Raw genomic sequence first — 16082 nt, forward strand, 5'->3', positions numbered from 1 at the left:
AAGCTGATTTTTCCCTCGGAAAAATCCCAGCATGGTGCTCTGGGGTGAGGCACTGCCTTGGTGCTGAGCCTTCTGCCTGCCCACGAATTGAGCCACGGGAAAGTAAAATGCAACATCGCTTCGCGAGGCTGGGCATGCTTTGGGGATCTCCCCCAAAAAACCTGCCTCCCCTTAAATGTCCACATTTTTATTTGTGTCTTTTCACAATGTCCTTCGCTATTTCACACTGCCAAAAGCAGCCTGACTAATGCAACTTCCTGCCTATTGGCTTGGTGCCTCTGCTGGCAGAAATCCTTGAAGCATTATCAGCCAGTGGCTATTTGTACGGAGCAGGAGAAAATGCCACACGGAAATGAAATCAAGGGTGAAAAATAGTTTACTTGGTTGTGAGACAAAGAAACTGGAGTTGATGACCTTTTTAGGCAAAAATCTTTCACCCTGATAAGCAAATCTAGCTCAGTTAAATTATTTCTGGAGAGGACAGAAGCATTAAACAGCATTAGCTGGGGCACACAAGAGAGCAGCACTCTAGGTACACACCGAGCAGTGAGACCTGGATGGAAATGCTGTCTATGTTATATTTGACTTTTTTTTTTTCCCCTCTTACATTACTGCAAGGTTTCCTTTGCCTTTTCCCACTGTTGTGCCACATCAAACTGTACGAGTGGTTATCCTCGAGGCAAAGACAGCCTTGGTGGAAAGCAGCCGCACACAAGAGGACAGCACAGCACCAGATGTGTGCTACGTCACTGCAGCAATGAGAGCAACAGCACTGCTCTGCTAGGAATTTATTCCACGTGGAAGTCAGCCCTTTAAGTTAGAGGCAAAGACCACCAGGAAGAGCTGAGAGGCCAGATCTCACCCGTGAGCATGCCCCACGTGCTCTGATGTTGCCTGTGAGCTGAGCTCGGGCTGTGCAGGACGGCTGGGGCAGCAGCAAAGTTTTGTGTCTGGAAGGGCTGCGAGATGAAGTGCTTCTTCCTCACCCCATCCCAGGCTTCCTGGCATGCACCAGGACAAACTGCTGCTCCCAAGGGATCCTGCAGTCTCCAGGTAAGATCCTGTCCTCCAAAGGAGCAGCAGCACTGCCCAGCACGGTGCAGAAACACAGAGCAGTGATGAAGTCAGGGCAGGGCCGAGGAGAACACACCCTGTCCTTCCACTTGGACACCAAACCATCAATAACCATGCAAACAGCTCCACTTCCACCCAGCAACAGCTTTGTACAGACTGTGCTTCATGAACATTATGAAATAGAGAGCCTTCCTAAGGCTCTTCCTAAAGCTCTTCCTAAAGGCTCCCTGAATTCCCGCAGCTTCTCCTCTGCCCAAGGGGCTGCCTGGTCCCACACAAGACCCCCTGAGCTTTTGTTTGTGGAAACCCACGTTTCCTTTTTCCTTCTAGATGTTTACAAACAGTTTGATCAGTTGCTCCACTGTTCTTCTGAGAAGTTCAGTTCATCTGTCCCAAAAAACTCCCCATTTCCTCCTTTTGGTGTGCTGAGAGTACTTTCCTGGGAAATGGGAACTTAAGCGAGGAGGAGGGTGCCCATAGGGTCTGTCAGGCCTTAGACCCCACACGTGTGGAATGTTCCCTGCGGGCCAGGAGCTGTGTCCATGGTCAGGATGTTTTTTACCCTCTCCCAAAATACAGCAGCCCCATGGCCCCGTGGCACAGGGACGCTGCCAGGCTGGGGCTCTGAGACCTGGTACAGAGGTGACACTGCAGGATCTAGCCTCGACCTTGACCGACGTGCTTCAGCCAAGGTTTTAAAACCTCCAGCTCTCTGGTCTGGGAAAGCTCAGAAATAGCTTAATGTAACAGATAGGACTCTCATAGGAATAAATAAATAAATAAAAGCAAGCCACACATAGCAAACTCTGGTTTCCTTCAGTCCTTGCTGGAATAATGTTGCTGCAAGTGGCACCGCGAGGCGTTTCTCTGGAAAATCACTGAAATGCCCAAGCAACCAGAGGCTGCTGCAGAGCGCCCACAGGCTCACGGAGCCCCCGAGCCACCTAAGTCTTCCCTAAGTCTAAGAATGAAGTGATGACTGGAAAGGGCAAAACCCCAAGCAAAACCCCAAGAGTCCCCAGCCTGGGCTCTCTGTGGAAAAGAGCTTGCCCCCACCTCCCTCATCAAAATAATTTTGCTCAATGCAGCCAATTTCGGCAGCTGCTGAGCATGTGCAGCCAGTTTGAGGTGCGTAAGGGTGAGGAAGGCCAGGAAAGTTTCCTCTAGGAGGGCAGGCAGGAGCTCTGGTAGCACACATCTGAAGCCACCAAATCTGCATGCATTTGGGTTTTCGTAGGCAAGGCAGGCGGACAAGATGAAGGTGATTACAGCTACGGAAGGCTGTGCATAGGTGTTCATGCTGCTGCTGAATGAGCTGTCCTCTTTCCTGTTTCGGACACGATGCCAGAGACATTACTTGAAATGTAGCTTTCGATCCGCGGTGCTACCCATGTTGTTAACCCATGCTGAGCGACACTTGCACTGGGGGAGTACAGAAATGACGAGGCAATTTCAGAAATACATATGCACAACCTCCACCCACATTTTCAGGGTACATTCTTTTAGAAACAAAACCAGTGCAAAATCCAAAGTCAGGGAGGGAGATGGGCGAGAGAGAATGTCTGCTTCAGAGGCTCGCCCAGAAATGTGAGTTATGGGATCACACGAGCTGGGAATGTCTCAGCTTGGCACCCCCGGCATTTTTGCAGAAACTAAGCAGTGTCAGCAAATCTGAGTTTCCTTTCCTGGAGGAAGCAGGGAGGGAGAGCGCGGAGCAGAGCAACAACCCTGGCGGAGCTGCTCTGGCACACAGCAATGTTTGCTCTTCCAGGAAGGCAGGCGTGGTGTGATGATTGCTCTCTCTTTCTGTGATTCCCCACTGAAATACACACAAAATTGCTGGTAGGCTGTGCAAGACCTGCAGCCGGCTGCCTCTGCAGTCACTCGCTGGCGGCTCTCGCTGCAGGTAGGAAGGCAGGTACGGGGCACCTCTGGCCCCATGGTGCTCCTCCGTGCCTGCCTGCTTCGGCCGTGGGGACCGTGAGCAATGGGGTCTGCCCCAAGACGTGCCAGAAGCAGCACCAACTCCTCTCACCATTGCTGCTGTCATATTTGGGGATGAGGAAAGAAGGCTAGGGAGGTTCGGTGAGCTGTGGCTCAGCCTGAGGTTCCAGCACCTCTGGTGAATGGCCGCTGGCAAAAGCGGGATTGGAATTTCTATGCACCCAAAAAATGGAAAATTCAAAAGCTGAACATTTTTCTGTATGTTTCCATGATTTTCAGGTTGTTCTTGAGACGAATACCAGAGTGCATTACCGACTTGATCTATCAGCTTTTGGCAACTCGGAGGTTATTTTTCAAGAACAAGTGGGTTGAGAGCTCGGTGTCCTCATAGCAGTTTGCTTACCCAACTGCTGCACTCCCCAGTTTGTTCAGTTCATGTTTATAACAAATTTCCTTGCCCAAATGGAAAAAGACATGAAAGAACATTACCCTTGCTTTCTGTGCATGCAGGGTACATGTTTGACAAAAGGACACGTGCCTTGTGACTGAGAGAAAACATTTTGGGAAGGGAAACCTTCTGACAACTCAACCCTGAAAGACACACACATGAAACACTCCCAATGGGCCCGATCCTCAGCAGGAGGAGGTAGCACCTGACTTCAGCTGCAAAATGCTAATTTACAGCAGAAAAAATCTGGCTGAAAGCTTGGTGGAAAGAGCAGTGCTGGATGGCCCCAAAAGAGGGTACGAAGCCTGTCAACTGAAATGAGCACAGGAGATGGTCCTTGCTGTGGACAACTGACCTGCATCAGCTCCCTGTGTCACACATGAATGTCGCAAGACGACCAAGCAACAGGAAGGTGCTGGGAAGAGAGACAACAGAGGAGCGTTTAATACAATCCCTTAGACACATATAGGAAAAATTGCATTTCAAGTTCTTGGTGTCCCAAGAAACAGGCAATCCTCTTCCACAAGGGAAACCTGCATGGCCCAGGGGCGTCCCTCCAAGTGCCTTCCCCAGACTGCAGGTTTCACTGAGTGCAAAAAGGGATGTTCCCAGAGTAGTTCTCCATTTTCTCCCTCTTAAGTTTCATGCGGCATCCCACGGCCATAAAGCTAGAAGACAAAGGTGAGGAGAAATGGAGGGTGCACATTTTTGGCTCTAGTTCTTTATGCTGCCTACCTGTCTCACTCACATCTCCTCCTATTAATTGGTCCTTTATTGCAAAGAGATTTCAGCAGCATCATATACTACCCACAAGGGAGGCAGACAGCCCTGTAAACCCCCAACCTGAGGCTGAACAGGAAGATGAGAGTTTTTACTGTCAAAAGATTGAGCAAAGAGATCAGTGTCCATCCAACTCTTAGTTATTGTTGGAAATGTCATGTATATATTAAGAGATTTACAGCTGAAGTTATGAAAGACATAAACACTTCTCTACTTTCAAAGGGCCTTACTCAAAACTGAACTGGGATGCAACAAATCAGCCCCCACGTTCACCAAAGAAAAAAAAAAAAAAAAAAAAAAAAAGAAAAGAAAGAAAGAAAGAAAGAAAGAAAGAAAGGAAGGGGAAATTCAGATTAGTCACAAAGAAGTTCCCCCGCCTGCTTCTTGGTGCACATAAAACCCTCTCCTGAAGGCACTGTGTTCATTTCATTTCTGCCCCTGGGACAGGAGCACCTATCTCTTCTGCCCCGTGCTCCCCAGGCTGTGCTTGCTGGCAGTGTGGCTGCGATGGACGGACAGCCAGACGCAGAGCTGAGAAAGCAAGACAATCAGATGGACTGCGAAAGAGAACCTGCGGGCATGAGTGGCGATGAGTGGAAGAGCTGGAAAAGAGGGCAGGTTAGGAGGAACACGCTGCACCTCGTGTCCGCGGCTGCTCAGTGGATATTACTGCTTGCCTGCTTGGTTTATCTTGGTCTAGACTCTCCGCAACTCCCGACGGTAAGAGCTCGTGTTCCACCCGTTCTCTGCTGGCCTGTAAACTTTTGTATGGGCTTTTTTGTAAGAAAAGAAAAAAAAAAAGCTTTTAGGCTTACCCTATTCTAGCCACAGGTATTGAATGCATTCCTTAATAATTATTGCTCGTTTTTTATATCTTTTGCCCTCAAAACAACTCCCAGTATTGCCAAGTTGAGCTTTGGGGACCAGGTTGTCAGGAGGTGGGCTCATTCCAGGCAGGCACTCTGCGCAGCAGTGCCGGAGCCCAACAAACCCCACGGGACAAGGGCTGCCTCCTTGTGGCTCTGGCCTCACCACATCAGCAGCTGTTGTTGGAGCTGACTTGCAGTGACTCACATGTATTCGCTTTAATTAAAAGGGATCATCTGAGCAGCTGGTTGCTTTTAAATAAGGACAAGTTGAAGGATCAGAAGCCAGGCTGCTCGTATCACCTTCTGACCTTTTAAAATGTAGTATATGTGTAGGTAGATATGTTGGAAAGCAAGCTAGCTTGTGACTGCTCTAGCAAGACCCATGAAACCTTTCCGTGCTCCCAGCCTGTGCACATGCTGGGCTCTGGGAGTAGTCATCTGTATCTGCAGAGGACAGTAAGTGCCCCTCTGTGTGTACACGAGAGACAGACTCTGATTACGTGACCAGAGAGAGTTTCATTTATACATAACACCACTCCAAACAATATACAAAAGAGAAATGCCTGAGGCTTGCAAGATTTTAGTAAAAAATGCAGCAAATACGTTTTCCTCTTTTGTGTGTTTGCAAACTGGTGGATTGCCAACAACTTTTTGCTGCTATTTCGGTGTCGCTTATGCACTAGTTACTTCTCCTCCCACATCTTCTCCAAGAGCTAGGTTAACACTGTAAAGTATGTTTTGCTTCATCTTAACAGAGATCACTCTTTACTCCCACTTAGGCTTGGCAGAGAAACAAGCCAGGCGTATAACCCTGCAAGGGAGAGATGGCCTCGTGCTCTGGGTCCCCTGCTGTTTAATGAAAACTCTCAGGCTGCATGCAAGTTTCACTGGCTTGCACCTCACAGCACTTGTTAGACTTCAGAATGATAGCTCTGATGCCACTAAAAGATAACACATTTCATTCACTTCAGTGCTCTGCTCCTTTTAGTATTTTTTTTTTATTGAGAGAAGTTGCTCTGGAAGCCAATGTAGAAGGCCAAGCTATCCTGCCCTGCTCTAGGTGCAGAAACCTCTCCGGGGTCACGCTCTGGTTGTGACTCCTTGTCTCTCAGTAGCTCTCTATTCTGTGAAAATGTTAACTCCAATCCTCCTCCTCCAAAGGACGATGGCAGGGGCTAGCACTGCTGTCTGTCAACCCTACAAACCCGAGGCACCAGCAGCTGGGAAAGGTACACGGTGCAGGCCTGGAGTTTCCCTTCCTCAATAGAAACGACTGAATCAGGGTGATCAGGGAGCAGTGACTGCAGCAGATGAAAAGTCCAGGCTCTAGGAGTCACCACAGGACCCTTTCAGTTTTAAATGTTTGTTGAGCACAGGCTGAGAGCCGGTTTCCATTATTCTAGGCAGACAGCCACGGCATCCTGCTCTGACTGCACCATGCTGTGCGGAAAGGTCTCCCAGGCTGTACCTGGGGGGATTTCATAGCATGGGAATTACAGGGTGTTGTAGGATAACTGTGGACTGACCTTATAAATGCCTACAGCAGAAGGAGCAGTATTAATCTGACTTGACTCTCAGGGCAGGCTCTTGAGCACTGGAGTGATCAAGAAGTCACTTCCCTGCTCTTGGGAAGCTCCTTCTGCTCCCAGGGCTGGAGAGTGCCACGCTAGCCGTAACAGCCAGACACAGCTGTGCTTTTTTCAGAGCAAGAGCACATCGAATTATTTTTGTCATACGAAAAAAAAAAAGACACCCTGGAGTATTCAGTGAAAACACAGCACAAACAACACACGTTCAAGAAAGACAGCATCTGCACTGCGCTTAACAAAAAAGTACAGCAAGCTGGTTTGTATCACAATGCAGCTTGAAAAGCAAGACTCAGCTATGATTTCCAAAGGAACAACTACTAAAAATGGTAGTGATCGGTAGTCAGCTTTTGTATCTGCAGTGCTCATGAGTTCCCATCTCTGCTGGAGTCACCTCTTCTTGCCAAGGCAGCTGGGAAAAGACCAAGGGCAGGCCACTTGCAGGCACAGTCAGAGGGCATGAAACTCCCCGGTGGTGGATGCAGGCAAGGTAAATGCCTTGGGCAGGCGTGGGATGTTCAAAGGCTCCTAATGATCTATCACAAGATGTTTTTGCCTGAACAGAGCAGGAAAAGGTGCAGGGTGAATAATTTTGCAGAGTTTCAATGTATGTAAGGAAGGTATGGCCATAATCCTAGTATCTCCCGGTTTGGAGCAGTTACAAGCCACTTCCAGCACACAGTTGCGCAGTCTGTCTGACATTCAGGGCCATGACTGCAGCAGTCCTCTGAGTTACCGTGCTTTGCTGTCATCCCCAGGGGCTTGCCCTTTATGCAATACAAACCTAATCCTAAAACTTCTGCCATGACATAGCGTGCTAGGAGCAATGTCCTTAACAGGAGGTCTTTGGCAGCGGCCGCACCAAATCTCATGTTCAGGAAACCCAAACAGGCAAACATGATGTGGAAACCATGTGTAAATGATGCAGGGAAACTGATGCAGTCACTACAAGGCAGAACAGAGAAAGAGGGTGACCAACTTTGATACTGGCTCCCTCCCAGTGCTACGGATCAGTTCTCTCCTCAGCAAAATTTATTGGGAGCTAATTGCAAAGTCCTTTGAGATTGCGCAATAACCAGCAGAGACGTGTGAAACATGCGGTGTGTCGTAGTGACAATGGGGCTGATATTCTTACAATGGCCACAAGTTTGTTCCCCAACCTGTCTGTGGTTAGTAGGCTCTGCCCACTGATGGCTGGAGCGGCCAGCTTGCAGTAGATGCTGTTTGACCTCAGAAACTCAGCAGCCTTGCGCTTAGCTGTCATCTCTTGGGAAACTACCTGGAAATCCCAGCTGCTGAGCCAAAGAGTTGAGCATTTAGGCACCTACAAACAGTATATGCATAGCCTTGAGCTGCCAAGGCGACGGATAGGATCAGTAATGTCGGAGGAGGGTTCCACCAGAGCCTGTGGGTGATCAAGCAACTAAAGCTTTAGTCAAATCCAGCTTTGCCAGTGGTGCAAGTAGCAGAGCATCAGCTGTAGCATCACTAGAGGGTGCCAGAGCAGAGGTTTCCCACTGCCAGCACCCACCTCACCCTCTGTCACAGAGGTCTTGCTCTAACCTCCTTCCTTCCCCGCTTGCCTCTGCCAGGGTGCAGCACTGAACCTGCGGAGCTGCCTGTCTATGCTCACTCTCTAGTCCGATACTTCCAGCACCATTTCTCTGCTCAGAGTGAGAAGGCTGCTCTTGTTTCTGTAACAAATGGGCTAAATAGATAAAAGGCAGCCTGACAAACATTTGACCAGCCCCTCTTTCCCGTTGGAAACCTATGGAATAGGTAAAGAGAAGAAAACACAGCAGCAAACCCAACCTTTCACTCTTTAATCAGGCAAGATGCTGAAGTCTTGTGGTTGTGAAGAGACTGCAGATTTGGGCCTCCTGTGGTTAAGATGAGAGATGGGTTTGAGATGCAAAGTTCAGATTTAAAAATCTAATATAGAAGCTTGGTGTTTTGCATATCTGATCAGTAAGATACATATTTCTGCACTTGCATTCACTTTTTCTCATAAAATGCAAACCAGTTTTAATCATGCCTTAGTGCCCTTGTAAAGGAGCCACTGGGAGCCATGCATCCTGTAACAGCCTGACCCAGAGGACAAGGAATGCACCGAGAGCTCTTGCTCTGTGCCCATATAACTCCAGACCCACCCCTTGGAGCCCTGCAGCACGAGGGTGCCACACTGGGGCTCAGCCAGCTCTGCTGATGGGCACCCCTGGCTGCCGGCCAGGCTCAAGGAGCTCATGTACCCCAAAGTCCTTCCCTGCTGCTTAGCTCGGCTTCATAATGCTCACCTGGATGTTTTTCCAAGCGGGACCAAATCTCCCTGGTGTGCTCAGCACCCAGCTGAAGGTTGGACTGGCAGGGAAGCACTCTAAAGTGGCACTTTATCATACTAATGACGCTAATAGGATAAGGTGTATAGCTAGCCCCACTCCCAGCGGGGAAACAAAAGCGAAAGCGGCAGAAGCGATAGCCCCGCTGCATTAACGAGGATTTCTCTTCCTTTTTTTCAGCCTCAAAGTGACAAAGTCCCGTGGACCTTCATCCGCTACACAGGTGGGTGGGCGGCCGGGCCGGGGACCCTCGGGGTGCTGCTCATGCTTCCTGGACAGGTCCCTTCGGTGCCCCAGGGGCTCCAGCTGCCCGTCGGGCTGTGAAGCTCTTGGTGTCACGGCGGTGGCAGAGGACGGGGCCAGGAGAGCTGGGGGAAGAGGGGCAGAGCTGCGAGGTGCAAAACCAAACATCGGGGTTTTCCCTGAGGGGAAGAAACATGGGAAATTGGAGTGGCTTTCTGCAGTCCGTACTTACACACTGAAGCAAGCATTCGCTCTGTGAAAGTACAAAAAACGCATTTTTGAGAATTTACTGAGTACGCACAGCATGTTCTTGGGGTATTTCTGAAACAAGTAAATGATTTCCTGATTTATGAAAAATGTAAATGATTTCCTGGGGAAGGGTGGCAGAAATAGCAGCGCTCTGCGTGCTGAGCACATTGTGTGTTTTGCCCCGTGACATACCTCAGCAATAGGAGTGACTAAAATTTTCAAGTCGTACTTAAAACATTGCTGGCAGTTTTACCTTCAGGGAATATTAGGAGGGTCACAATGAAGCTAACCTAATAGAAACACATGATTCTAGAGAAAAAAAAAGAGCTTGAGAAATTGCCCTCAGCCCGGAGCAGCTGTGTTGCCTGACAGGAGACCTTCTGGTGAAGTTTTCTCGTCAGCATCCCCAGGGTGTCAGCCCTTCCATGGCACAGCAGGGGGATGTTTCCAGAGTAGCTCTGGGAACTGTCACTGCTCGTTCCAGGAGTAAACCTTTCATGACAGAGTTTTGGTTTAATTTCCTTGATTCTGCTCCATGTACATTTATTTCTTCTGTTCCTTTCTACACTGTTTTTTATCCAGTCTTCTCAAAAAATACCCCAACAAAAGACAGGGAATTTTGTTACCCACCCAGAAAAAGCTCTTTTCCTCTCTCTTCCAGCTTTGATAACATTCCTCTCCTCTTATTTACTGTTTTTATTTTCTGTGCTGTCGAGGAAGCTGTATTTTCTAAACTCACGGGGATGCCTTACTTACGTAAATACATCTGTACTGTAATTAAGCAATACAGCAAATAAATAGTGTATAAACAGAAACATGGAGGAATAATTCATATAAACTGAAGATTTAGTACAAAGCACAGCTTGCTCAGGAATGGGAACCTGGAAAATTCCACTGCAGACTGCGCATGTCTAGAATGGGTGATATCCCAGCTTCAGTCTGCCCTATTCTCTAGTTCAGCCTCTGCCTTTCCCATGTTTTTCCACCCTTCCTGCAGGCAGTCTGTACAAAACTGCCCCCTTCCAAGAAGACTTTTGTCTTCACGGGATCATCTTTCCTCTCTTCCATTCCAGGTGAAAGCATCAAAGGAGTGGCCATGAATTTCAGTGCAGAGTTAGGCTCCATTCATACCCAGAACGGCTCCGTCAAGATCACTTGTGACGGCCCCTACCTGGTGTCCCTGTGGGCCAAGCTTTCCTCAGACCTGGATGACAACAGCTCACTGAAGCTGATGATGCGGAAGACGGAAAACAAGAACGATAAGCCCTTCTGGGAGCAAACCATCCAGGGCAGCAGCAGCACGGTAGATCTTGTCACGATACTCTACTTGTTTTCCGGAGAAAACATCACCCTGTGGACCAGCTTGAATGTCACTGTCATGGAGTTGTCATTTAGCCTTGTGCTACTAAAATCCGACTTTTGCAACCTGTAGAAGATGACGCATGAAATGTAACTTGTAAAGTACAGCCTTTCCTACTGATACGTTCACACGTGGGAGACTCATTCTCACAGGCTGTACTTGGACAGGCAGACTGCTCTAGCCTCCCCTTTTGGGGCTGTGGAAAGCCTCAGCGGGAGTGCAGGTAAATCACAGTGCAAATGGGCTTTATGTAGTGCACGCCTCTGGAGCTCTATGCAGTAGGATGGATCTTTCTGATGCTGGAGAAAGGCACGTGTGAAGTCCTCAAGGAAAACAGAGATGAAAGCCAAAGAAAGCCTCCCACGCTTAGCTCATATTCAGAGAACCTCTGGGTTTCTCTATTTATTTGACAGTATCTGCATATAGTACAAACGCTCTGTATATTTGCTAAAATAAAGGTCTGTTAAATCAGGAAGACACCTCGAGTGTCTTAAAGAGATTTGGAGAATGAGGAGAACAGATCTGCTTAGCAGCCCTTTGCCTGGCAAGGCAGGAGAAGGGAAAGAGGCAGCAAGGGACTTTCTTTGCAGCGATCTGACTGCACTGGACAGCAGGAACACAGGCCCTGCAATGACTGTGAGATCTCTAGGAACAGCTTTTGAGAGAGGAGGCTTGCTGGCTGTTCCAGCTCTGGCAGAGCACTGAAGCCTGAGCCAAGGGAGTGTCTGGTAGGACATTTACATCTTGACACCAGCTCTCAGAGGTGTTAAGTTGAAGGACAATCTCCCTCAGGCAGACACATGCAGACTGGCTCAACCAAAAAATGATCCAGGCACACAAAATTTGGAAGAGAAGGATGAAGGCTTCCAGTCTGGTGGGTTCTCTCTAATGGACCGAGTGCAACCTGCGCATTGCTGGGAGGATTCACACAGGTCCTGCAGCAGAGCCCTTGCTGCCAAGGTGCTCACCTCGGAGAGGTTCACGGGCCCAACCTCCACAAAGTGCCCGTGCACTGACCTGCCTGGCTTCTGCCAGAGTCGAGGGACAGAGTGCTCTCAGCCATTGAAGTGGGGCAGACTCCAAGGGCGAGTTGACCGCCTGGCTCCCAGTGAATCCCAGCAACATTTCAGCAGTTGCCCGCTGACTGTGCACTCTGAAGTCTATTGTTTAAAACTATTTATGTATTTATACTACAGGCATACGAATGTTACTTCACGTCTCTTAGAAACACTGGGAAGGGCTGAGACTTCAGGCTGTCGGCGCTGAGCTCTTTGCAGATCCTCCTGGTGCTCTGGAGCTTTGCTCTCCGTGGGCACCGTGCTGCCGCCTGCCTCGGCTCCCTGGCCACCCGCTCCTGCAGGCACAGGTGTTAAAGGCAGCTTAGGAAATCTGGGGCTCGGTGAGCTTTTCCCATGCATATTACAGTGCTGTGGGCAGGTTTTACAAACATCCCTCCCCAGCCCCAGGGGAAACCTCCCTGGCTGAAGCAGTTACTCAGCTCTTTCTCAGGACTGAGAGTCTGTGGGCTGGCTTGTGCCCACAGGGTGCTGCTCCCCAGCTGTGAGGGGCATTTGGGGCTTTTACTCCTGACTGGCACTGCCAGGCACCGGAACTCAGACCCCAGCTGGGTGTTGTCACACTCCTCAGCTGAAGTGAGAATGTGTTTCCTTCCATAAAAGCTAATAAAACTTTTCTTTTTGACCTCGCGGTGTCTCGAGGGAGGGGGGGACCCTGCTGAATTATCCATTTCCCTGTCTTTGAGCAGACGTGTTCACCAGTATAAAAACTGCAAGAAACTTTCACACACTGATTCCTCTGACCTACATATACATGTACACACACTTGTCTTCAAATAAAGGTTGAAACAATTCCATTCCAGAGCTTAATTACTCAAGGGACTAATTATCCTCACCAGTAAGTTTCAGCTTCTGAAAGCCATCAGCTTCTGTTCGTGTCTTGCAGCCCCTTTCTCCACAAAGTTGAGTCTCCTGCACAGGAGAAATGTTCAGTTTTGCTCTCGGGGTTGTTATGGCCTCGTAGGAGCTTGTAGATGGTGCTAGAGTTGCATCTTACAGCTCTGTTCATCCACATCACTGTGCTGAGGTTTTGGGTCTCCCCTCAGAGATGGCTGCAGCGTGAGCTGCTGAAGTGCAAGGCCTGGAGCTGGCAGCTGCTGGAGAAAGTCTCCGACTCCGGAGGGACAGGGCGCTCTGCTTCCCAGACTCACGGGGACCTCCTGACCTGTGCCTCAAAGGCCTTCCCATGAGACCCATTACACAGCATACAGTCATCAGCCAGTAATTACTGACTCCTCCACAATTTTAAAGTAATCTCAACTGCTGCTGCATCTCGTTTGAGCCACACTACTGCATAAACTGTGTATCCCTTCCTTTATCTCACCTCTTTCCCACTCCCTGCCCATGTAAAACAAGGGACATGGTGGCAAAGCTGATGGAAGTGCCCTGGTCCCCCTTGGGGAGGAGCTAGCCTCATCCGTGCCCATCATCTGCCAGGCTCTTGCTCCCTAGCTGAGAGGAAACTGCTGAGAGCAGAGCAGAGCACTGCAGGCCTGAGAATTATCAGATACAAACATTTAATCTCCTTTCACATCCCTCCAAAAGTCATTGCCTTTTCTACCACAAACGGTTACACCTAAGGGTGGATAATGAACCTGTGTTTTTTAGACACCATCAAGCCAGCGTGAGTCACGACTATTGCCTGTTGATAGAGAGAGAACAAGACTCTGCAATGTGCTTGGCAAAGCGCAGCCGATCCCCCCGCTGCAAAGCTGGCCCTGTCCAGCTCAGGCAGCAGAAAGCAGAGTCTGGTTGCCAGGGCTAGCAGTGTGGCAAGCTCTTTGGAGGCTGAAGGTATGTGTTTCATTAAGGTGTTAAGCAGTGAGCTTGCAGCAGAACAGCCCCAGGCACCAGCCGGGGTCAGGCAGAGCCCCACTCAGCTCACCCTCCCTGCGAGGAGCCCTGCAGGGGAAGGCAGGAGGAGGTGGTGGGGCTCCCTGACCCGTCCCAGGGGAGAGACATGATGCCAGAAGCAGTTCCGTGGATCCTGTTTGAGATTTCCAGACATCAGGAAGAGGGAAGGACTAAAGGAGTGCTTCTCTTATCAACCCACACTCGCTGAAGCAGACCTCTGCAAACACACATTTCCTCTTCCTAATGCAAAGCCTTGCACAACTACCTTTCAGATACGACAGCCGGTACCAATCATTCTGGAAGCTCATATTGCTCACCTCTTAATAAGGCAAAGTTGTCTCAAGGGGGATTATAAGCTGGAGCTGCTCCCAAGCACAAATGGGCTCCCACCCATGGGCTTGCACTTTTTCCTGTCGCTGTGTTTTGCTGGGTTGGTAGCCAATGCAGCTCTTTGATAGCCAGCCAAGGCACCCGGGTGCGGAGCTGGGCCACTGGCCAAGGTGCTCCATCAGTGTGCCTTCAGAGAGAAAACAGGACGGGGGTTGGGGCAAGACAAAACTTGATGTGGGCACAACTGTACTTTCCAAATAATTGCTTTCATTACTGGCTGTAAGCCAAAATTCATACATATTCACTGGAAACCCAGAGACCTGTTATTTATGAAGAAAAATTGGTATTGAACGTACCTCCAAAGATAAACATTTAACCCTGCATAGGATCTGAGTCATAAAGTATACATCGACCTCACAATTTCAGCACCAAATAGGTCTCTGAGGCAAGACATCATTGGCCTATCTCATGGAAGTCAAAGGATTTGCTGTCCTTTGTCTTTTTTTTTTTTAGTCATTATTATTTGTGGTGTTTCTGTTACTGTCAATGTCTACTTCTTTGGATTGCTATCACCAGCACAGCAAATTATCAGGACACATATATCCAATGGAGACAAGCAGATTTGGTTTCAGACATTATTTGGGGTAGTTGTGCAGTAGTTTGAAACACTGGTTCATCTGCTTCTCCCTCTATCATTTCCCATAAGAGCCAGAGTATGTTAACACACCTACCGACAAGAAACTTCTCCCGATGTTTCACGCGTCCCACTCTTGATGATGTGAAGGACTCATTTTTGTGGCTTCTTATCAGGTATGAAAAGCCTCCAGACCAGTCATACTTCGTCTCCAGCAGCACCCACCCTTTACAAGAAAAGATTTTTTTCTGTGTGCAACAGCAAGACCTCACTGCATCCCAGTTGGCTGCAATAACTCAAGCCACCTCCTGGAGTAATGCTCGATTCCTCTTTTCCAGAGGCAGGGCAGCTGCCTCCATCCCACACCAGGGCCTCATGGCCCATGTGCCACATCCTGCCACTGTGCCGACTGCACTGTCACCGACACAGCCAGAGCCTTCAGCTGCCTCGTGCCAGGCAGCAGCCAGGACTGCTGCTGTTGTGGGTACACTCACACACAGCCTGGCTTGGTGAGAATAACAGCCAGAAGCAGATGGAGGAGATAACCCTCCCACCACTCACTCACCCAGCTATCTGCAGGCAGTTTGGACCCGCCACGCTGGGGTCACAAGCAGGGATGAGGCCGTGGGAGGGCTGGGCTGAGCTGAGCAGTGATGAGGTCACTCTCCAGAAGAAAGTCGTGCTCTGAGATTTCAGTGCAACACTGACGTGTGAAGAAATCTGTACCAGAGTGAGAGGGGAAGATTAGCGGGTCACTAAAGCCTGAGTTTAGTGGGAACAACCTCTCCTGGGTAATTAGCATCTGTGCTCCCCCTACAATGCTTCATATTGTAAGCACAGCCAATCAAAAGGGCAGAGAAAGGCACCAAAAACTGGCACTGTGGCCACAGTCAGATACACAAGTAGGCAAACCCTACGTACAGAGACCAGTGGCAGGAGAGCTGCTTGCTGCTAAAGCCTTTCACAAGCATCTCAAGGGAGGTATCATGCTAGCAGCTAAACAGGCACAGGGAGCCCAGCAGCAGGAGGTCTGAAGGGCTTTTCAAGCAGATCGACAAAGATGGCTTTACGGAGAGATGCACCATTCCCCCGCATGCATCAGGGTGAAAACTCTTGACCTGCAAATGAGAGTTCCCCTCTGTGGCTGGAAGCAGCCTGCGTGCTGCCGGCCAGCACTGCTCACTGCACACAAACTCTCTCGGGTAGCGTGTTTCGAAACCCAGGGAAGCCACAGAGACAGACCAGACACGATAAGCCCAGCGACTATTGCAATTAGCAGATCAGTGCTTTGACAGATAC

General features: G+C 49.4%; 2 protein-coding genes across 7 annotated transcripts in view; one reads left to right on the forward strand and one right to left on the reverse strand.

Moving 5' to 3' along the window:
- The window catches only part of LOC311440345 (uncharacterized protein), a 124067-nt gene that overhangs the window by 10802 nt on the left and 97183 nt on the right, over positions 1 to 16082 (reverse strand). For 2 of the 6 annotated variants that reach the window (XR_014695346.1, XR_014695347.1), the window contains exon 1: positions 8996 to 9709. The exons of the other annotated variants lie outside the window; for them this stretch is intronic. The gene's annotated coding sequence lies outside the window, so the exon portion shown is untranslated. Of the gene's footprint in view, positions 1 to 8995; positions 9710 to 16082 lie in introns of those variants that run through there. 6 annotated transcript variants of the gene reach the window in all.
- TNFSF4 (TNF superfamily member 4) lies at positions 628 to 12762 on the forward strand. Its single transcript, XM_084527130.1, has 4 exons — positions 628 to 1053; positions 3298 to 4966; positions 9218 to 9260; positions 10603 to 12762. The coding sequence occupies exons 2-4, from the start codon at positions 4754 to 4756 to the stop codon at positions 10959 to 10961; spliced, it is 615 nt and encodes a 204-aa protein (XP_084383256.1). The 5' UTR covers positions 628 to 1053; positions 3298 to 4753; the 3' UTR covers positions 10962 to 12762.

This window comes from Aythya ferina (assembly GCF_964211825.1).
Source record: "Aythya ferina genome assembly, chromosome: 8".
In the NCBI taxonomy this organism is placed as follows: Eukaryota; Metazoa; Chordata; class Aves; order Anseriformes; family Anatidae; genus Aythya; species Aythya ferina.